The 22551-nt window shown below is 39.7% G+C and overlaps 1 protein-coding gene across 7 annotated transcripts in view; it reads right to left on the bottom strand.

Annotated features, from left to right (window-relative positions):
* The window catches only part of cadm3 (cell adhesion molecule 3), a 104987-nt gene that overhangs the window by 36316 nt on the left and 46120 nt on the right, over window positions 1-22551 (bottom strand). For all 7 annotated transcript variants that reach the window (XM_080292527.1, XM_080292530.1, XM_026150967.2 and 4 more), the window contains exons 4-5: window positions 6864-7016; window positions 658-795 (exon numbers count right to left, since the gene is read on the bottom strand). In XM_080292527.1, the coding sequence (XP_080148653.1) occupies window positions 658-795; window positions 6864-7016 (291 nt within the window). The remainder of the gene's footprint in view (window positions 1-657; window positions 796-6863; window positions 7017-22551) is intronic.

Genomic DNA, 22551 nt, shown 5'->3' with positions numbered 1-22551 from the left:
TCTGTTGTGTCACTCCCAGTTGCAGATATGCTGCGGCTCAACATACACGTGCACTTGTGCAAATAAGCTATGGAACAACACACACAAAATATAATAAAAGCCACCACATGTGTGAACGAATGATGGGAAAGAAGGGCACACACGCAGCACGTTTCTGGACTCGGGCTCACAAGCAGCTTGCTCTCGCACATGCACACACACATATGCACACACAGGTTCAGGGCACACAGAGAGACAGCAGGCAATATGGCAAGGACGCAATACACACGCAGCATGATCTTGCAAATGCTCAAACGTGAGGCATATGCGCACCAATGTCGCATACGCGCTTGCAAATACCCATACACAGCGTACAATCAAGGATGACAGTCACCCATAAACACTTGTGACCACAGAAACCTCACACAAACACACCACAAGTAAAAAACACATCCTTGCATTCCTTCAGAGTATCCTTCCAGCTGCATAATGACACACAAGCTTTCCTAAACAAACACACAGCCACACCCATACAATCCTCACCAGGAGTACAAGCTAGAGTACAAAAACTAACATGTGCAACACACATTTTTCTTGACCTCACAACATCCTCGTGCACATAACACAAAATTATAAAGAGAGACACAAAGCATTGCACGCACTGTCCGTATCTCTCACCTTTCAGCAGCTGGTCTCCTTTGTACCAGTGCAACGTGGCGGGGGGTTTGCTGCCAGTGCTGGTGCAGGTCAGGGTGACTTTTTCCCCCTCCTTCACTGCATGCTCAAAGCCTGAGATCTGAGGCTTGCCGGGCACACCTAAAGAGTAAAGAGTTTTAGAGTTAGAAAGAGAGAAGGAGAAGACTTTTATGCAGCAGGGCTAACCTTGTAAAATTAAGGCCAGTTGCTGAGTTTCTAACAAGTACTGCATGTGTCTGCAAAGTTGTGGCCTATCAGCAAAATGTGCAGCAGCATCCACAATATCGCAGACAAGCTTGAATCTATTTGGGCAACTTGGAAAGCTCTGATAGAATCCAGCTGGGAGAAAAATAATGATGCAGGCTTGCTATGATTTGCACCCAATATGGTTCGTAACCATTTCACAGCAGCTCTGACCTTCCAGAAGAATCAGAACATGCTGTCTCTATTATAAGTATCTGCCATGACTGGTGCACTAGACATTTTTTCCCCCCAGTTTTGCTAACAGGCGGCCAATTAGGATGTGCAGATAATGACTGTTTCAGTCTCAGAAGGAAGTGACTTGCTTCTGTTAGCTAAACACAGCACAGTTACAACTCTTTGGGCTGAATGGGCATCCGAGTTTAATGTTTGCAGCCCAGAGGCAAAACACTCCCCCAGTTCCAGCTTCCCAGAGCAAATATCTCAGTTTTTTGTTTTGTCTTTTAAAATAAAATGAGAAAACAAGAAATCTGCATGCCTGTCTGAAAAGCAGTAAGATGGCATAACTTGCAGAAGCATTTAAGCTCAGTTGGTGAACTGCTGTGACTAAACAGCTCATTCTCATTACTAGGCTGTCAAATACTGACGTTTTCGTCAAAGCTGCTGGTGTCTCACATCTTTCACTCCCAACCCGTCACTTAGGGATGCTTGTGTCATATTTAAATGACCAGTGTAATTGTTCAACTTGCAGGGTTGATGTTGTGAAGGGGTATACTTTAACACAATCCATCCATCCATTCTCTTGCGCTTATCCGGGGCAGAGTCGCAGAGGCAGCAGCCTAGCCATGTACTTTAACACATGTTACAATATTTTCCTGAACCCAACTGAACCAAGGCCAGCAGTTTTAAGTATCTAAACTAGTGGATATGAGTCAGATGATAACAAATCGGTGAGGGAAAATAAAGGAAAAAATGCAAAGCACAGCATTCCAAATGGGACACAAACTGCAGTCTCCTGGCTAAGAAACCTGCGAAAACCTCCAACTTTGCAGCTTCCTAAAGCAGACATTATCACTTTTTAAAACATGGCCGTGATCCATCAGTGTCCAATATCGCCGAGAGGGACACGATCAGCATCTGACAGAAGGCCAGTATTTGATGCAGTGAGGGGAAAATACTTCGGATGAAATAGATGTTGGTGTTAGCACAAACAATACATTTTAGAACATTCGGAAAGAAACTCGTCTCTATAAAACTGCCAAAGGACCCACCTCATGCATGGGGCTGTAAGGAAATTTATAGCAATGCCTTTTATTGCAAAAAAGTGTACAGTAAATCAATTACAAGAACAAAAGTGTTTTGTTTTTTAAATTTATGTTTGAATTAACTGCAAAACACATTTCACTGGGTAATTACACAAAAAACATACAACAAACCCTTAACTCTGTCTAATTTTTCTCTTTATCCACAAAAAAAGGTCATATTCTCCTGCGCATTTCACAGTCTCATGAAAAATTTGAAACGCTCACCACATTTTTAACAAGACTTCAAAACACGACGGTAGCTTACAGAAACCAAATATAGAAGAAAATATTCCCAAAGGAAAACGATTAAATCCTTCATTAACTTAACATTACAACAGTACTTGTGGCACACATATTAAGTATTCCAACAGTCGCAGTGAAGCCCCAAATGGCACGACGGCTGTCTACTGATGATCATGGAAAAGCAATTAATTCAGTGAGAATAATAATAACGCATTATCCCTTCAAAATCAGCAGCAAGGGTTCTGCATGTATGTATTTCTACAGTTTCAGTCAGCATTGCATTCATTCTCAGGTCAGCTCATAATGTCAAGTAGATCATATTTTGCATACAATATTAATTGCAACTTCCAGGATTCATTATCTAAAAGACAAGGTGAACGCAATTTGTGCAAGAATACTGGTGGCCTGGATGACCATTTACAGGAGTGAAAGAGAGGGACAGAAACACAGCATGAGCCAAAGGTCAGGTGAAAAAAAAAAAAAAAACTTTAGCCAAGTGAAACACCAGATGCCCTGCTGCCAAACCAAAATTTCATGCTACTCTCCCAGAGGGTGTTCTTCCAGATTCTGGCACAGTTGGTTAAACACATTTTTTGCTTAACTGCTATTTTAACTTGGAGCACAAGTGAAAACAATGCAAGCAGAAAAAAGACTAAACATCCATTCTGCCAAATATTTCAGTATCCACTTTTCTTCACCACCATGGCTGAAGGTAAGAGGAGAAAAATTTCTAAACTTGCAATACACCATCTGCAGCTTTTGCGAGCGGCACATTTCTCTAAATGTTGGCGGCGCTTACTGTCATTCTGCTTTTGCAAATAATAAACATTCGGTTTGACTGCAAACTGCCTTCTTATGCATTAAGGCAGGAAAGACAGAGTTGCTTATATAGCAGGAGAGAAAGCGGAGATGGTTAAGCCAACAGTTTAGATGGATTTAGGACCAGGCCATAAAGGAAAGAAAGAAAATTTATATTTTATTACTTTTTGTTCCAAAATATTTATAAAATTCAGGAAACAGCAAATGACAGAAAACAGATTAACAGAATGTATTTATAGTATTTTGTCCAAACCACTGCAAAAAGACGAACAGAAGTGTCAAAAAAAGTGCTGTGAACTAGCCATGGTATACATTAAAAAAAAATGTGGTCAATTTTTAATGTAGCGGTATTTGATGTAGTGCACTGTGTGCAGAAGCTCTCTGGCAGTAAAGTAGCATTGAATATTAATAAGGGAATAATACTGGATATATAGAATTGGCTGGAGAAGTCCTGTTGAGACCCTTTCCTCTACAAGTAGAATAAAAGAGAATAAAGCCATTATAAATTATTCTATGGTTAGCTCAAGAGCGGAGGCATGCCACACGTTTCCTTCTCACAGACACATGCAAACTGGCCACGCTCACCAGTTATGTGCTGATGTGTGATTGTGCACGATGGTCAGAACAAGTCAAAACAAGGATGAAACATGCACACACAAATGCTGCTCTGCCAAAACTCGATATCTTTGCTTGATTTTCCCATAGGGGGTCCATGCGTTTTTTTAGACATTTTACCATACATTTTTAATGGGTTTGCTCCCTCTCAGGAGCCATGAAATATTTATTGAACGCAGAATACAGTGTCACAGCCGTCAATTACAGAGAATAAAAGATGCTTGAAACACAATTACTGCAAAATTTAAGTAAATACTGAGAAATGATTCTCGTGTTAATTTGGCTCTTAAGAGCTCAAGTGGACCCGCCCTCATGCTTGCTTCAAAGTATACCTCCCCCCCCCCCCAATATGAATTTAAAAAAATCATTATTGAGCACACTGCTTATGTTGTCCAGGGGAACTAGGTTTTATTATTTTCAATATTGTAGCACTGACAAAACATTTGGGATACGTTTCAACAATAGTGATTGAATCCATCATTTTGGTGTTGTTGATTGACTAATTTCAAATATGGGGGAAAAGCCTTTGCCCGCTGAGCCACAGAACAATCACAGAGCAATCATGCCCCACCCTAAATGTAAATCTCTTGTTTCCACTAAGTGCATTCTCCAAGAGAATTAGGCCGAAACCCTCTGCAGCTTGGTTTTTCAGCCAGGAATTTGCTGGCAAATTATAAAGTGCTGAATCAAAAGCGAGAGGAAATTGCATCTCATCAATATCACAAATTAACTTACAGTAAATATTAATTCTATCTCCATGTTAGAAGGAAATGCAAAATGAAATAATGGAAGTCCACTTTATTGAATACATACTAATGTGAGAGTTTTCAGCACAAATAATGAATTAAATTCATTACACACCAATTTAGAAGTGGCACTAGATGCCCTTAAGTGTTGGCTGTGAATTTGTCCATCATTGCCTCCCAGAAATATCCCGCCAGTTGCTTTTTCCATGTATAAAATAATTATCTTTTGTTTATGCGTTGGTGCATTCCACTATTGCCAAGCATGCAAAGTAAAATCATTAAATATAGACAGAATAAGCTGACACAGAGAGCCAGTAAAAACTCAGCTAATAAAAGTCAATACCTGAAAGAGCGTCCAAAGCCAATTACGCCAATATCCAATCAATAAAACAGCCTACTCTCCACTGACGGGATGATGGCAATTTATTCAAGGCTGCAGGCATTCATTACACTTGCATTACCCTTCAGATTGCACCAATGTATTTTTATTTTGACTTTTTTTTGGGGGGGGGGGGGCTAATATGTGCAGTTTAATTCCAATGTAAAAATACCAAAATGTAGAAAAGTAAGGTAAAGAAGTTTTAAAAGCTCAATTTCCGATTAAACACACTTCTTTCACTGATTACAAACCTATTCATCTAATGCTTTGTAGCTGTGGAACTAAATTAACAGTTCTTATAGATGCCCCAGCTTACTTACCTAAACCTGTGTCCATATGAGGGCAATGTTGAAAGAAACTGTTATGACACCCACTGGTGTATTTTTAGTACTGTATACTGCTGTCCAAATGGTGGGAAAAAGGCAGCGGAAGACACATTGGTTTATCCGGGGCTCATTCTACAACAAGGTAATGACCCAAAACATTAGGAGAAAAGAACTAGATGGTAGTCTTTAAATGATGGAAGACCAGACTTAAAAGTCATTGAGCTGGTTTGAGATGAAGTGGACAGAAGCAAAAACAAAGCAGCAAACACTGGGACACCTGTAGGAACTGGAAGATAACACATTTATCATTGTGCAAACTGTTCTGTTAAACTTGCATAACTTTTCACTTTTTGGTGACCTAAACTTTATTTCAATTTTGGAAAATCTGGATGTTTTTAATTCTTTGATTTATTGGCAATAATATCTCTCAATAATATCTCCACAACCTTATGCACAGATTTAAGCAACAGTATGAAACCATTACATGGAAGACTATTGAGTACTAGCATTCAGATGTTCTGTTAAATATTTAAACATGTTTTCTTGTTTTATTTAGTGGCACAGAAGATTGGCAGAGTAGACCTTTTGATTTGAAGTTGGGTAGCTTAATGGGAAATGGTTGTTTTAGGTGCTTTTCCAACTTCATCTATACTCTGAACTAAAGGTGGGGATCTCTCTGTCTTTTACTGCACAAATTAAACACATTCTATTTGATTCAATCATTCACCAAACTTTGTGAAGATTCAGCATTAAAATGCTAGCGTACCAGTGCAAGCAAGTTTGACATTAACAAAGGAAAATTTCATTTAGCATGGGGGTAAACTCTGCGAGTAGGTCGCACTAGCAAAATACCATGGCGATGTATCAAGATGAATTGAAGCCAGTTGTTTACAGCTCGACAAGTCAAGTTGGACTTTTCTGCAATTTAAAACACCTGCGTTTACTTTCTGAATGTGCACTCTGAATGCAGCTTGGAATAATTGTAGTAGTATTTCCCATGAAAGTGGGAATAAACAACTTGAAAACTGAGTGGGGTGATAATAGCATATGTCAGAAGCTTTGAATAATCCATTTTAATTTGTCACAAATTAAGACAGACTGCAGTCAAGCTGATTTGTACAAATGTCAATCAGCCTCAAAAGAGGCAAGCTGAGGGTGAACAATGGAGACAAGAATGCCATTGTGGACCATTAGCCCTGAGTGTGAACAAAGAGATATTTTAGAAAAGCCTACAAGAGACAGAGAAATATGAAAAATATGAAAACCTAGGGATCCTTCAAGGACATACAGGAGACAGGAAGGTTAGACTTATAGCAAATAAGGTTTTATTGAAATCAAAAAATGAGCAAAGCGTCTTTCTTTTATACTTTTGTCCTTTTATCTCTTTACCAAGTTAAGACATGAAAAATCCACAGGTTTCTTTCTGGATAAGTTCATATAAAAATATGTTTGACAGTATCAAAGGTAAAGCAGTTTCTATACAAAATGACAGATTTCTCCCACAATATGAAGAGTGACTGACAGTGTGTGCTTTATACATATTTTTGTGACCCACCTAGCACTGTGACGGTGGCGCGGGCGGTGCGGACTGGCATGGTGAAGATGGAGCAGGTGTACTCTCCCTCGTCAGACAGCTGCACCTCCGAGATGGTGATGGAAAGCTCGGTGGATGTCGAGCGATACAGCTGGATGCGGTTGTCTCTCAGCGCTGAGGAAGAGAATATCAATTATTAGAAATGTACTTTATGAAGTGTTTGAGGAGATTTAGCTTGTATTAGCTGTGTTTGTTTGATTTATCAGTTATTTTTGCCTTTAAACTTTAGTTAGAGAGCGAAATAGTGTTTTTTTTTTCCAATGACTGCTATATATGGGTTTCTTTTTTTAATGAAATAAAAGAGAAAGAAATTTTTTTTAAAAAAGAAAGAAGACAGAAGAGAGTGGAGCATGATCAAACACAGCAGAGAAAAGGAAAGAGGCAAGAATGGAAAGGAAAAAGGATGCGATAAAAGAAATTATGAAAAAAGGAGGGAGGTGACAGAGGTATGGGAAGAAAGAATACCGTCACAGACAGTTAAAAAAAATAAAGTGAAGCAGGGAGGATGGTGATAGAGAGGAGGGTGTGCAAGAGGTGAGACAGTAGGGAGAAAGACTGAAAGAACAAGAAAATGGGAGTTAGAAGGAGGGGAATGAGTTAGAAAGGAAGGTACATAGGGAGAGAAGAGAAATGAATAGTTAAGAAGGTAATGGTGAAGATGAAGGAAAGAAAAGGCTGATAAATGTTTGTAAGGAATATATGAGGGGGAACAGCAAATGCACAAGTTCGAAAAAAGTACGAAAAGAAACAATAATGAAAGGGGTGGTGGAGCTGAAGTGAGGAAAACAGGAGGTGGGAAGAGAGAAAGAAAGTGCGCTAAGGAGGATGAGCAAGGAGGGGAAGGGCAGAGTGAGAAGCAAAGAGGAAAGTAAGAAAGATGATCCGCAGAATTTAAATCATGGGAAAGAGAAAGGTAAAATGAGAAGAAGGAGGAGGGAGGGGGAGAGGTGTTTAGAGAAAGAAAAAATGATGTAAGGCGGAGAGGAGAAGGACGAGTGACGAAGATGAGGTGCGAGAGGAGTAAAAAATAGAGATGCAAGTGCAAACGAGGCAAAGGAAGACAAAGAGCAAAGAGAGAATGGAAAGGAGACGCAAATTGAGAATGAGAGACGAGGAAAAGTGCAAGAGGGAAAAAAAAGCTGAAAAATAAAACAGAGGAAGCATAAATAGCGAGGAGAGTTAGAGAGAGACCAGGAGGAACAGAAGGGAGAGGAAAGGGAATGGGGGGGATAAAGAGGAGGGAGGCGAGAAGGGGGAATAAGAGAGACATAAATGGCTTTGTCATCAATGAGAAATCCAGCCATGAAAGAGGGAGAGAGCGCAAGCGACCGAGATAGATGATGATGATGAAATGCTACGAAATAACCGCTCGTTTCCGTGATAGCATTGACCTCTGCAGTGTTTGTGCTCTGTGATTGCTGCCGGTCTCCCTGCCTTCCTATCTGTCTGTCTATCTAGATGTATATCTGTCTATCTCTCTGTCTCAAGAAAAACTTTTCAGCTTTGTTCTCTGTGCAGAGCTGGCTCTCTGCAAATAATGGCTAAACGCAAAACAAGCAGGCTGTGATAAAGCAGACACCTGGAAAAAGCCATCATGCTTAAGTACAGTGAATAGTCAGATTTGTTTTCACATTCAAAGTTTTTGTTTTTTTAGCAAGTTCTTCTTTGTGTTTTCTCCCAGTTTCAAACTAGGACAGCTATGTTAGCTTAACTACAATAAAATGGAAAGTCAGTGCAGACAGAATAATTATAAGAGAGGAGGAGCGCGAGATAAGGATCTCAATCCTTAGAAGGATCCATCCATTCTTCCAACCATCATATACTGCTTCTACGAGTTCTAGCTGTGAGGGCCTCAGTCTACCCTCTTCCCAGTCACCTCCTTCAGCTCTTCTGGTGAGACACTGAGCTATCTAAGCTATTCTATCCATTTGTCCTGGGTCTACCCCAGAGCCTACTCCAGGCTAGCCATGCCCAAAACGTCCCACTTTGAAGTCAACTGGTGGTTGAAGTGGTTTGGGAATGAATGACTGAGATTTTGGTCACTAACCACAACTAGTTGCCTTAGATGAAGATGGAAATGTAAATCAGCTCAGCTTTCACGCTCAGCTGTTTCGTCATCGCAAAAGACCAATCCAGCACCATTATGTCTACCAGTACCACACGCCCTCCTTCGCTCTCTTGTGAATGAGAGATACTACTCCACTTGGGCAGCAACTCAATTCCAACGCAAAGTCGGAGCTGAGAACCAGACTAGGAGGTTGTTACGGCCCTAGCTGGGCCTCCTGAAACCGCCCTTCTGTGGGTGTGGTGTTTTCTCTCCGCCTCTTCCTCTCTTGCTCCACCCCTCTGTCTCTCTCTTGCTCTTCTCTCTTCCCAGGACACAGCGTCTGCTCATTGGCCTCATTTACCACCTGGGCCCAGTTAGCAAACACCTCTCTGAGGTCATAGAAACTGGGGATGAACTGGATGTGAGAGGGTGGTTTTTCTCTGGTGTTCCCACATTGTGTGTCGAAGGTGATCCTATAGTGTGGAGTTTTGGAAGCAGTGTAGCTGCTTCACGTGAGTAGTGTGGCTGTTATGTTCTTTGTTGCTGCGACCTTTTTCTTTTTCTAGTGTTATTGGTAAAACGGCATTGCCGGCTCTTTATGTTAAGTTTATCTATAATAAAAACTATTTTATTTACTAAACACCTCTGTCTGTTTTCCTTTCATTCTGTACCAATTTGTTACCAGTCCCCACACACACCCCTGGACCTTCATTGTGGGGACGTAACAATGTGGGGGCTCGTCCGGGATATGAATGGAAGGAAGAGCAATTGAGTATTAGTGAGTTGTTTGCCAGTGGCTTATTTGGTTGTATTGTATCTGCTGCGCTCTCTCTCCGGTTAGCACAGTGTCTAGCTGAGCGTCAGCTCCTCCTTCAGGCACTCATTTTTTATTTTGCCTTTTTCATTTTTGGAGTAATCGCGGGTGATGTTTAGTTCCCTGTCGGGGGTAGGCTTGTCGATGCTTTGTGCACTTGATGCTTAGCCTTTAAAGTTGCCTCGAGCCTGGTACACTCCAGAAGCTAACTAGGCTAAGATTTTAGTAGGTAGGTCTGGGGAGAGGGTCGGTGGTATTTTTATTTATTGGTTAACCTGTGGCCACACATATTTCCCACCTGTTTTTGATTTGCGTGTTGGAGATGGTTCTTCTTTGTTGTTATTGTTAGCCTCAGGTAGTTTTTTGTTGTGGTTTTGAATGGCTACCTACCTTTTTACAGGCGTCCAGCTGGACGCCTGTAAGAAGAGGGATTTGCATGAGGTGGCAGCATTTTATGGCATTTGTGTCTCCACAGCTCTGCGTAAGGCTGAGCTGAAAGCTGCTCTTGTGTCTGGATTGGTGGAGAAAGGAATAGTGGCCTTGCCAGTGTCTGCCAGTCCACCTGAGCATGGTGTATCGTCTCAGCCTGTTCCGCAGGTGCTACTTCACGCTCGGCCGGAAACTGCCCTGTATGAGGTCATTTGATGAGGGTAACAAGCACCTTGAGGCAACAGTTGTTGTGATTTGGTGCTACATGAATAAAATGGAATTGAACAGAACCACATCATCTGCAAAAGCAGAGATGACATTCTGAGACCAAGGCAGCTAACACCCTCCACAGCTCCATCTATAAATTCTGGTCATGAAAAAATCATGAATAGAATCAGTGACAATGGGCTACCCTGGCTGAGTCCAAGATCCAGCAATAGAAAGAGTAGTGGATGTGTGCTTTCACATGAAAAGACATTCAATAAAATACAAATTTGGACAGCAGAGGTTCAACAGCCTCAAATGGGTGTCGAGAGAGATATCTACTTGTTATCATAGTAAAGATGTAAGTGTGCCTAATTAGTATTTTCTCTTGATTTTCTCTACCCAAAATGAATCTTTAAATCTCATTTTGAGACAAACTTTTTAAGCAGTGTTTACTATTACTGCTAATTATGTGCGAGTTTTTAATATTCTAGAGACCATTAAAATTCATGTTACTGCACCCACCCCACTCATTTATAAAGCGTAGTCAAAATAACTGACCATATAATCACACTGCTCTCCGACCAAGATGTTTGCTAAGAGTCAAGGCTTGCTTTGGAGGGACCTCCTGGCAGGTCACACGACTGCCTGCAGAAGAACTTTTCGTGGCTGATTCAGGTCAAAAATTCAAGTTAGCTAGCTTTAGCTTAAGTTATTATAATTTTATAAAGTGTTTTAATTGCTTCAGATTATTCACCTGTAACTTAAAAAAATATATATATTTGAGCTGTCGTGGAAGAGTCATGGAAGAATCCAAAAACAGTTTACCCACTCTGCTAAAATGTGTTCTTTGAGAAAGAATAATTGAATTTAAATGGTCAAGCTAAAGTTCAAAATGAAAAACTTGTGGACAGGAGGTAGGTACACGTACAGCTTATTTACACATCTGTCTGGCTCTTTGGTTGACCACCTTATTTTAAAAAATATAGTTCTCCTCTCCTCAAATACCAGCCCAAGTAGAATACTTTTGTCACTATAACTTGTTCACAAAAGAGCAAAGGTATTGAAAGTCACAATCTAGGAAGAAAACAGCTAACTTGGCAACACTCTTCACCTCTTCCTGTTGATCTTGCACCTCTAACAAATCACACTTATCAGTGATTTCAGTGTATTAGGTGAAACCCTGCAGAAACTACAAGTGGTCAGCAAAAACAAGAGTTCCAGGGGGTAAGAAGCTATTTGATCTTGGAAATCTTGAAGAGAGAGCATTAGGTAGGTCAGTCCAAACATATGTGTCATGTTTCATATTGTCTTGCCTCTGTTTTCTTTTCTTATTGTTTATCTGGCGTTCTCGGTATTGAGCCACATCTGTGGCTGCTTGTCTCATCACCCTTTTGTCATTCTTTCTGTCTCACTATTGTCACCCTTTCTCTTCATCACTCCATCTGTCTATTCTCCCATCTTTGTCTTGCACACTCCCACAAACATGCACACATGCGCACACACAGACACACACACACCTTTGTTTCTCTTGGCATTTTTTTCCCGTTATTTCATCCAACACTACTTTATCTCCATGCCTTATCACTAAGCAAGGTCACTACATTTGTCTTCATGAGCTACCCTCTCTGTGTGGGTGTGTGTGTGTAGGTGTGTGTGAGGCATACGGTCACTCACTCTCGCACACACAGACACACACAAACACTTATCCATGCCCCCTGGACCTTGTGCTCAACTATCAGTCTCCTTAATTCTCTTCCCCCTCATCTCTACTCATCCCCCCCACCCCCACATCTTGTTCTTCGTCTTTCTCTCTTACATCTCACCCATTTCTAATCATTCCAGGCTCTTACTCTCTCTCTCTCTCTTTTGGGGGGTTATTTCTTCTTTCATTATAAACGATGTATATTTCTTGCCAGTACAGGTGTGATGGATTTTCGAAAACGATATGATATCTAGTTACGGGGACGTATCGATCCAGAAGCACCTGAAAATTGTACATGTGCTGTGCCTTGCTGATGTGGGCAACATAAATAGTCTGTCAATAGGTCACACACTGATGTTTGGTTTTTGTTCCTTCGATATAATGAATTTCTTAGTTTTGAGATAAACTGGATTGGCGCAAACGTTATATATGAGTGTGGCTGCTTTATGGTAGAGGAATATAGCTCAGAAGTGAAGGCCTGCTCATTTTCTCACAGAACTTGTTAGGTGGCTGACATTTGGAACACATCCAAAGCTTGGACAGACATGAAACTCTGAACATCTAAGATTAGACTTCACAACTTTAAACACACACAGACATTTTTCAAACTTTCTGAACCAAAGGAAGGCAGTGCTCTAGTCTCCTCTGCTGAATCCGAATGTTTAGAAAGCAGAATATCCAAAACTCTGCACTATTTGCAAAGATTAAGATGTTAACGTTCTCAGTGGTATGGATATATGACAGAAACATAGCCTGGCATTAGCAGCCTGTCAGGAGGCCAAAAGGGCAAAAAAAAAATACACTGCATATCAATGATGGACGTAGCCTCTCGGTCTGAAAAATGAAGCTAATTTAGAAGTGCCTCAAACCTACATTCTGATAAATGGTCAGAAGGTGGCAAATCCACTGCCTGCAAAAAATGCTTAATTCTATTTTAAAAAAGGCCATCACTTGATTTAGGGCCACAGTAAAAGCTTCCCTTATCAGTTTATGAAGTCAATCATTAGCCTTATTGAAAACACCAGCTTCATTTTAAAAACGTATTGTTCAATTTGAAGTAAAACAGATGATAAAACAGTGTTTGATTTAGGAAGAAGCTTCTTTGTGATGGGCAAGCCACTACCATGTTAGGGTCCTCGGTTTCTCACTCACACGTTGCGTCAGGATTTTAAAAATGCAAAAGAGGGACAGTCAAGCTAAGGCTTCAAAACAGGGTTTCATAAACCAATAGGTCCTGGAAGCAATGTCCATCTTTCTATATAGTCTATTGTAAAATAAAATAATCAACAAGCCCAGCTGGTATTTCTTTTGTGCATCTTTGGCTTCAGTTGCCACCAAATGAATAAAGTATTCCCTTTATTATCTATGTCTCCCAGGAGCATGCAGTCTTCAAGCTTAACATTTTGCTGCATGCACCAGTATTCGGAAGCTAAAGTTAAAGATGCATTTTTAGAAGTGACGGAATATACAGCTGTTGATTTCCCTTTTAATTCTGGTTGAATTCAGAGACTGTTGCGCAGTATTTTGTTCCAATTTGTAACAAAGGCTCCTTTTGAATTTGTTACAGTTGCTTTTTGTGCCTCTGACTGGGTTCTTCAGCATAGCAGCTTCAGCTGCAGCTCACAGGTTTCACAGCACAGAGAGCCATCTGCTAACCAGACAATAACCATGAATTCTCAGTAATAAAGCTGAAATAATTAAGTGTTTCAGAAGGAGAACATGCTACCATGTAGAAGTCTGTTCTTGCCAGCCTCTTTTCCATTCCTGGGTAGAATCATTTAACATTTTTGTATTAAAATCTCATATTGAAAACATGACAGCACGTAACATTTATGATTAATACACAGTATATTCTGATCCTGTGCAGATGCACTTTACTTGTTTAACACTGCATACTGTGTCACTTTTTGTTCTGCGCTCCATCAGGTATTTCACCTTTCATTCTAAAGCTTCACAAATCTCAGGGAGGAAACACAATATGATAAACAGGAACAAAAATCAATAACCAAAGTGCATAATTAAATCTTAATTCTGTATCAGTTACTAACAGCTACAGACAATTACAAGCATTCACAAAGGGATTTCATGCTTTAGCCACACTTTGTCCAGAGGTGCAATGGAAACACACACACATTGGCACTAAAGAGTAAGAAATTTCCACATTAATCACAGTGCAGGACTCACACCAAGTATTATTACAGTAGAACTACCGCCATCTCTAATAAAAGCACTTCAGCGATTAAAATCTAGCAAGCAAGTATCATATTATCTGCTTTTTAGTTGCAACTATATTGTTGTTTTAGTTTTTCTACTGCAAACTCCATAAACAGTTTACTACCGGAAAGTATCGTTTGTGTCCTTGCCAAGGTGTCACTGTGAACAACGGTGACACGATATCAGCTCTGTCCCAATTACCCTGCTCCTTGCACCATACAGTTATAGTAATGCTCTTGAATGAAACGGCGGCCTGATGGGATTTATCACTAAATCGCTCGCAGTAATAGTGACTAATCAACAATGTTTAAAGCCTAAATGCAATCAGTAGCAATCAATTCTAGATTATTCACTTGAATTTAAAAATTTCTGTCTGTTTGATTCTTTAGTCAAAGAAAAGAGAGGCTGCATACTGTAAAAGTATGTTGTTCTACTTTTTCCTCACATGTGTCTGTAGCATTCGTAGTATTTGACTGTATTCACAAGGAAATGCACATTACTGTGTAAAACTTCCTCACAATTTATTACTGAATAGCTATATACAGGATCAAGAAACCCTTGTGCTACCAGCCTAAACAAGTGGTTGGGAAGTGTAAGTGGTTTCTAAATGGTATCGGGCGGATAGATTTAGCCTTTGTGCGCTCTTACATACCAACTACAAGATGTGTTTATCAGTGTACACATATTTTTTACATCCGTGCTGATGGTGTCTTTTCATCTTGTGCTTATGTGTGTGTGTTTGTAGTTCTTTGGCCAGACGTTGGTTCTTGTCTGCCGCTCAAACTCGAGAGTTGATACTCCCCAAAGGTCTAACTGTTGATCTGGTCACAGTAGCTATTTTCGCCTACTCATCTTCCTCCTGCACCTCCTCCTCTTCCTCCTCCCTCAATCTTCCTCATGCTCTTTCAACTTCAAACATTCAGGTGGGGTGGGCTGGTAGTGGGGTTTCTCTCGCAACACATACCGAGTGCAAATCCATGTATTTTTTTTTTCTTCATCTGCCTCTTTATGCCTTTCCAGCCAAGTTTCCACTATGCTGAGAACTCTTTCATATTCAAATTTGCTTTATTGGCACAACAGGAGAGAAACCCGTGTTGTTGAAAAAAAGTATGTAAGTTACAGACTAATATTTTTTTTCATATATAGTTTTTATATGTCTGCGTCTGTCTTCCACCCGGCTTCTCCGTGTCCTTATCCTCCTCTTCGGTTCAAACCGAATCAGCATTTCACCCCTCCCTCCTACGTCTGTCACAATTGTTCTTGTCATCAATCCATTCTTTCTCCAACCCTGCCTTGTTCTTCTCTTTCCACTTCTCCTGTCCATCCCCCATCTTCCTCTCCATCACTCTCTCATTTTCCCATTTTGTTTTACATTTCAGGCATTTAGCTCACACTCTCATCCAAAGAGACAGCCTCCATTCTTTCTTCTCTCTCTGTCTTTCTCCCACACGTCTCACCCATCCTACCATCTGTTTCTGAATATTCTTTCCAGCTCCCTAATTATCCATCCTAACAACAGCTGATCTGGGTTCAGTGACCACAGGCTTCCCTTGATCAAGCCGTCCCCACTGATCTGAGAGCGTCAATTGATCCTGGATCAGTGCGCCAACTACGAAACGCTTGATAAACGCACACCCCTGTCTGTTTTATCTACTTTTCCATCCTTCCCACTGCCTTTTGCTGCCTCTAAATTCACTTGTCCTTCTCACCCTACTTTCAGATTTCAAAAATAGTAATTTAGAGGCAGCGGCATGAATGTATGCAAAATCAATGGAAAGAAGCAAGCTGAGGCAGATGAACTAAACTTTGCCCAAGGTGGTGCAAACTGAAGCAAGGAGGCATTAGTTCCAGTTGAAACTTGAGAGAGAAATGTTCCCAACGGTGTAGCAGCTTCAAGCAACATGCCAACGAAATCCTCCCATGTAGTTTTTACAGAAGTGAAAAATGTCCACTGGGGATTTCTTGCAAATAACACTGACCGATGACACATCCTAAGACCCTAGCGAAGCCATGGCTTCAGCTGGGAGCCCGGTCCAAAAGGATTAAAAAGGAAGCACATCAGAATGAAGTATAACAATAAAGCACAGAATATTTTCTCAACTTTCTTCACCTTTATAGAAAAAAAAAAGTCAAGACGATCATTATCATAATAGCTGTCACTGTCAGCCTGCTGCTTTTGAATGTCTGCATGCTATCATTAACTTGCTCAATTTTCTAAGTCAAAAGATCAGATTCATGCAAAGTAAAGTGAGATTATTTTCCCCTGATGTCCATTTATGTCCCACAGTGTTTTGACTGGACAGCTAGTTGATACAGTTTTTTCTTTTTATCTTCTTTTTATAAGGGTGAGAATTCCTCACATGGTTTGTTATTACTAAGGAAAAGGTTTTGGATACAGGCTTTTTTGCATGCCTTCAAAAACATCAATACCATAGATTTACCCTTGACGAGGTTTCCTGTGAAGTGAAGTTGTCAAAGTCTATGGGGAAACCAACTGTAATGCTCACGTGTTCTCTGACCTCAGTAAACTCTTTCCTGCAGGGATTAAGGTTTCATTTGCTATATTCACAACCAACTACAACAACAACGCACCATGTTAATTTGTAAATAATGGTCCCAAACTAATGTCTCACTGATGTATTTGAATCTGCAGCCTGTAAAGAGACAACATTTCACCACTGGACAAACCTGTTACAAGTTTTGTCCAAAGATGAACAATGCTACAGTCACACTAGGGAAAACAGAGTTTGCAGATCGTGAAACAACTAAAATTACTACAACTGTGCACAATGAACTTGCAGTCTCATTGATTTTGAAAAGTGTTGCTTCAAAAATGGGTGACCATGTCAGCGACAACTTGCACTCTGTTGACGTCCTCAAAGTCACTTTGGTGCATTAAGTGATAAAATGGCAACTAGATGGAGTCTGTCAGTCTGCTGTAATTCATAAAAATGTATATTCGAAGAAGAAATTCTGAAATTCCTGCACAAATAATAACATCAACGCTGCAGAAAAGCAATCTAACTGCAAAATACAGAACTGCTCAGCAGCCCTGCCTTTACAAAAGACTATAACCAGAATAAAGCCTGTTGGCAAACACTTAGATCTACAAGAGAAGTTGTGCTGATTGGTGCAGACTCAAATTGACTGCAACATCTTGGCAATGTGTCTGCATTTATAAATTAGTTTGCAGTTATTTGCAAACCCTCGGCAATCTGTCTGCGAGCGATGACGGTCAGTCTGGGTGAGACCACGGCTGCTTGGATACAGGCTGCTCGACCCGTGCAATCACCTTGTGATTAAAAGTTGTTGCCTAGAGGCAGACGATGCTGCACGCTCAACCTCTGGGCAACCAGGCAGTCACTACAGCTACTTGCAAGAAAAGTTCAATATAATTACCAGACAGCCAACACTTTTTCCGAGTTATAAGGTTCTATTTTTACTCTGGTATGACTAAGACAATGACTTCAGAGTGATTTTGAGAATGACAAGAACATAATATAAAACAATTTTTATATGAGGTTTTAGAGGCATTATTTCTTTTACTTTGAGCAAAGCAAAGTCTGAAGTGATTGTCTTTTTTCTACGCTACAATAACCAGCTGCTGGCTTCATTTTTAGTATTCTAGAACAGATCCTCTAATCATCAAATAAGTGAGGACCCTATTTACATAAATGCCAAACAATTCCTTAAAGGGGGGCTCTGCTCTTTTATAGTGAAGGTAGGCATTAAACTGTAGAAGAACAAAAGGAAAAACACACTTGCACTAATGATGTGTTGGTGAAATATTACATTATAAAGATGAGATGTTCACAGTCACAACTCTCAGTTTCAGCTTTTTATTTATAATTCTATGAATCAGGGTTCAGTGCAAGCTGAGGAAGGTCGTAAGTGGCAAAATGTCACTTTATTGATTTAAAAATAAGGGAGAAAAAAAATAATCCAAGGAAAAGAAAAGATAAAAAATAAACAAATACAGTAGCAGCATATGTATGCCTGCACTGCTTTATGTGTGATTTATTCAACTTAATTTTATTTCTGAGGGTGAGTGGCAAAAGGCCAATTTTCGAATCACACAGTGAATTTCTTCATATATTTACTTCATTAACCTGAAAAATATGACTGTATATTTGACTTTGAATTCCCTGTGTGCCTTTCTCTTTCTTCTCCTCGTGCTTATCTGCCAGTATAGCTGATTATTTTAAGGACACGCGGAAAAATAAGAGTTCAAATAATACAGAGAGAAACTGTATAAAAAGCCATCTTTCAAGTGCTGGATTTCAAAAGCATCTCCTGCAGTCTTTCGGTCCTGTGATGGTTGTTGTTAATACATTCTCGAGAGAGCCTTCCAAGACACCAGGAAAACTCTGACTGATGTGATGTGGATCAATAGTTTTTCAGAAAATGTCAAAAAAACATCTCATGCGCTGCATTTGGAGTACCGCCTCGCGCTGTGTTGTGAGCACTCATTGTCAGTTTGTCTCCATCTGTGAGAGGCTGAGTGGGGAGCTCATGCAATCAATTTCAATAATTCTGTGCTCGTTTCACTTAAGATTGCTTAACACTGTAAACTTTAAAAGTGCTTAGTATGCGTTTATAATTAAATGATGTACAAGTTACAGTCAAATTCACCACAGTTAAAGTCTTCCTACTACACACCCTCCCAAAAGGCACAAGCCCTTCCTGTCCACTATGGTTTGTAAATCACCAGAGAGCCATTACCTTGTTAAATTGCACCGAGGCAGATGATAGCTGTCTGATGTCTGCTCATATGCTTTTATGGAAAGGAAGGAAGGAAGCCACATCACAAATAAATAAATTTATAGATGGACTGAGAGCGTATACACAACTTTCAGGTAAGGAAATGTGCCTGCAAAATCTTAAACTGAGTATTTATGCTGCAGGCCTCTTTTTATTATTCTACGCTGTAAAGCATATGAGGGCTAACTACGCTGCAAACATGGTGCCGTAAAGCTGAATGGAATAAAGACATCTTAAAATATCATAGCCATCCTCTCTATTTTAAAAATAGAGCAAGTAGTAAGTGTGCGATGCGGTGGAGACGCGGCTGGAAAGACCTGACCTAGTTCCACATACCTGTTAGTCTACGCAGTTTTAACACTTTTGTCAATCATACAACACAGTTTAGTATGACTCGGCTGTTTTTTCTCCTTACAGAGTTTATTTTTTTAATCGCAACCAACCAAACAAACTACCCCTATTAATCCTTCTTTCATAGGCTGAAGGTTAATCATTGTGTAGCACGTAAATATAAAGTGTCTAATTTGTTCTGTTGTCATATAATCCTTTCAAGATGGAGGGAACCAATCTTCATATTTTTGGAGACGTCACGCAATATGCATTTCAGAGTTTGTGCTTAATGTTTGAAGTCGTTCTGAGATGCTATTTAATTTTACTTCTGTGGGAATGTACTGCTCTGTCCTACTGCTATTTAGTCTGTTAAGACATTTCTGAAGCACAATGTGTATAACACTGTTTTTTTTGTTACAAGAGAAAGTCATGGGCAAATGTAGAAATGCATTAAGATCATTTCACATTTTAAGCTTGTGCTTAATATAACTGTCTAGCTAGTTAAACGCTAATTGGCGCATAACATAATTGAATTTCTCTCATAAAAATACAACTTATGGTGAAACAAAGTGGAAAAGTGCCTCAAGTGAAATGTAGAAGCAGCACATTCCCGTTTCTGTTTTTCTCTGCTTGACAGTATAGACAGTGAAAATTGTTGCTTTTGGACTGCAGTTTAAATAAAGCAATGAATGAAAAGATGTTTATGTGATTAAATCCGTGTCATGATAATTCAATGAAATCCCACAAGAACTGAACAAAAAGAAATAAATTAAAAGTCAATCTAAAAAAAAAAAAAGTGAATGGCAAGATGAGCTCAAAGGCAGAGCGTTCAATCACATTATGCAAGAGTGATGTTTGATTACGCTCTTGCCTGCTTTTAATGAGGGGATTTCTTCATGTGGGCACTTTCTTCTGTTTCGCTGGATCATTTCTGCAGTTTCAGTTCCAACACTGATTAATACAGCACTACATTCCCACTGGACTATGGAGGTCAATGGGTCAGCAGTGCAACAAGTTATAATGCTTAATGCCTTTTCCTTCGCAACTTCTTCCATAGCTTGGAACTGGATATCATATCACATTTTATTTTATTAGCAGTAATGTTAGGGTCCTTCTAACCTAAGACAAATAAGGAAGAAGAGTCTGTTCTTATATTATGACTGCTAGTTACAAAACCTAGGGGGAAATGCAAAATAAATTTGACTCCTTTATATTGCATTTCCTGTCTATTAAACTGTCTATCCTATTGCATTGGGGCAACTGAGACATAGACTTGTCACACCTGCTCCTGTTAGGTGTTTGCATCAGAAGTAAAACTGGAAGAAAAAATGAACCAAAACCACAAAACTGAGCCGACAAACCGGAGAAAGTCACCGCAGGAGAGAAGTCTGTATCAGGGGAAACAAGGAGGCAATATTATAATCAAACTCTCACTCTTGTATAATTTTATTGAAAGTTCTGCCTCTGAGCTCATTTTTATTCACTTTAAAATTATTTTTTTCTGAATTTGGGGGGATTTTGCTCATTTACTGCAACATTTATTTAATCCCAAGGATGTCACAGTGTACTGTGGGAAAACGATGCCAGGTCCCCCAGAGGTTAGGGTTTCACAATAAAGTATGAAAAATTATTATCAGGATGCTCACAGGTTTGTCTCTTTTCTGACAGAATACACAAGTCACTCAGCCTCATCTTGCCTTCCGGTGGTCTTGCTAACTATATTGTAGCAAGCTCACCCACAGCTGGGAGTTCAGACAACCAAACAACTATGTCAAGCACGCTAAAACAAAGTTTCACAACTATTTTTTTTAAACTTAGTGACTCTATCTAAAGCTACTGTAAGAAATGACTAAGAGACCTTTCACAGATGTACTGAAATGATTCTACTTAAGGGTTGTTTTTGATAAAATAACAAACTGAAAGTTCTCATACAGAAGCAACTTTCTGTGAATATTTAACTCCCTCATGTCCATCATTTGGTCTCAGTATCTCTGCCCCCCTCCTTTCCCCTGGCTTGTCTCCTGACAGTTCAGCATTAATGTATGAACCCATCTGTTTTCATGCCTTCCTAGCTGGCTAATCTCTTCTATTAGCAGCAAAAGGTCTTTTTTTCACTCATCCATCCATCCATTCACTTGCACATGTTCCTTAAAAGGGTCTTAAAATAAATGATCTCAAATTAAAGCCTTAAATGTATCAAAATATCCTGTGTTGGCTACAGTTATCAGATCATTTATTTATGCCATGCAGTGACAGGCTCCTTTGCACTAAATGTGCACGCTTGGATTAATGCAGGACAGGATTAGCTGTAAAAAGCATTTTTTTTGTAATTGTATCTGCTTTAATAAACACAACTGGGCTTTATGTCCCTCAACAATTAATTTCCTGTTTTGCTTCATCTTTATCTGGTCTGTTATAGCTGCAGAACTCTCATTAGCTCTGCTCCACTGGAACCAGACTGGTTTCCTCAGTTTTGTTCTTTTACTCTATTTTTTAACGTGTTCTCTTTCAATTCACTTCCATGAAGCTTTAAAAAGGATTTGTATTTCTTTTTTTTTTTAAATGTGCCCCTTTTCTCTGTTCCCTTCTCTGTGTCACTGCCTCTCTGTATCACCTCTCATCTGTGAAAGCAGGATCAAATTTAACTGATATCAATGGTTTTGGCTAAGTGATTAATGATAAAAGTCAGCTTGAGCTTTCAATCTACCATGGAGAATTGGATTGAATTGATGTGACCCTGTGATAATGCCAACAACGTCAACATTTCATATATCACAGCATGGGCTTAGATGTTTCATTTTTCATATTACTTGTGAATAAAAATGTATTTATAAATTGAATTCCAGGTCTCTTTCCAAGTTACTTTCCCTGTATCATTTTTATAAACCCAATTCTGCTCTCTCTATAGTGTCACATCTACCACTCTGCCCTCATACCCTCCGTTCATTTTTGCATCACATCTCTCTTTATCTCCTCCCCTCCTGTTCTTCTCCTTGCTTTAATGATGGTGAAACTGTCATGTATGCATCAACGGCAAGGTTTTCATTTTAATAGGGATACCTGTTTAAAGAAAAACAAGCATCTGTCATTCCATCTTTGATTATTCCCTTTTCTCCTTTGCCATCTCAGATTTTTGTCACAGAAC

The sequence above is a fragment of the Astatotilapia calliptera genome, chromosome 18 (genome assembly GCF_964374335.1).
Source record: "Astatotilapia calliptera chromosome 18, fAstCal68.1, whole genome shotgun sequence".
Classification (NCBI taxonomy): domain Eukaryota; kingdom Metazoa; phylum Chordata; class Actinopteri; order Cichliformes; family Cichlidae; genus Astatotilapia; species Astatotilapia calliptera.
The sequence above is the reverse complement of the archived record's forward strand: the minus strand, read 5'-3'. Positions and strand labels throughout refer to the sequence as shown.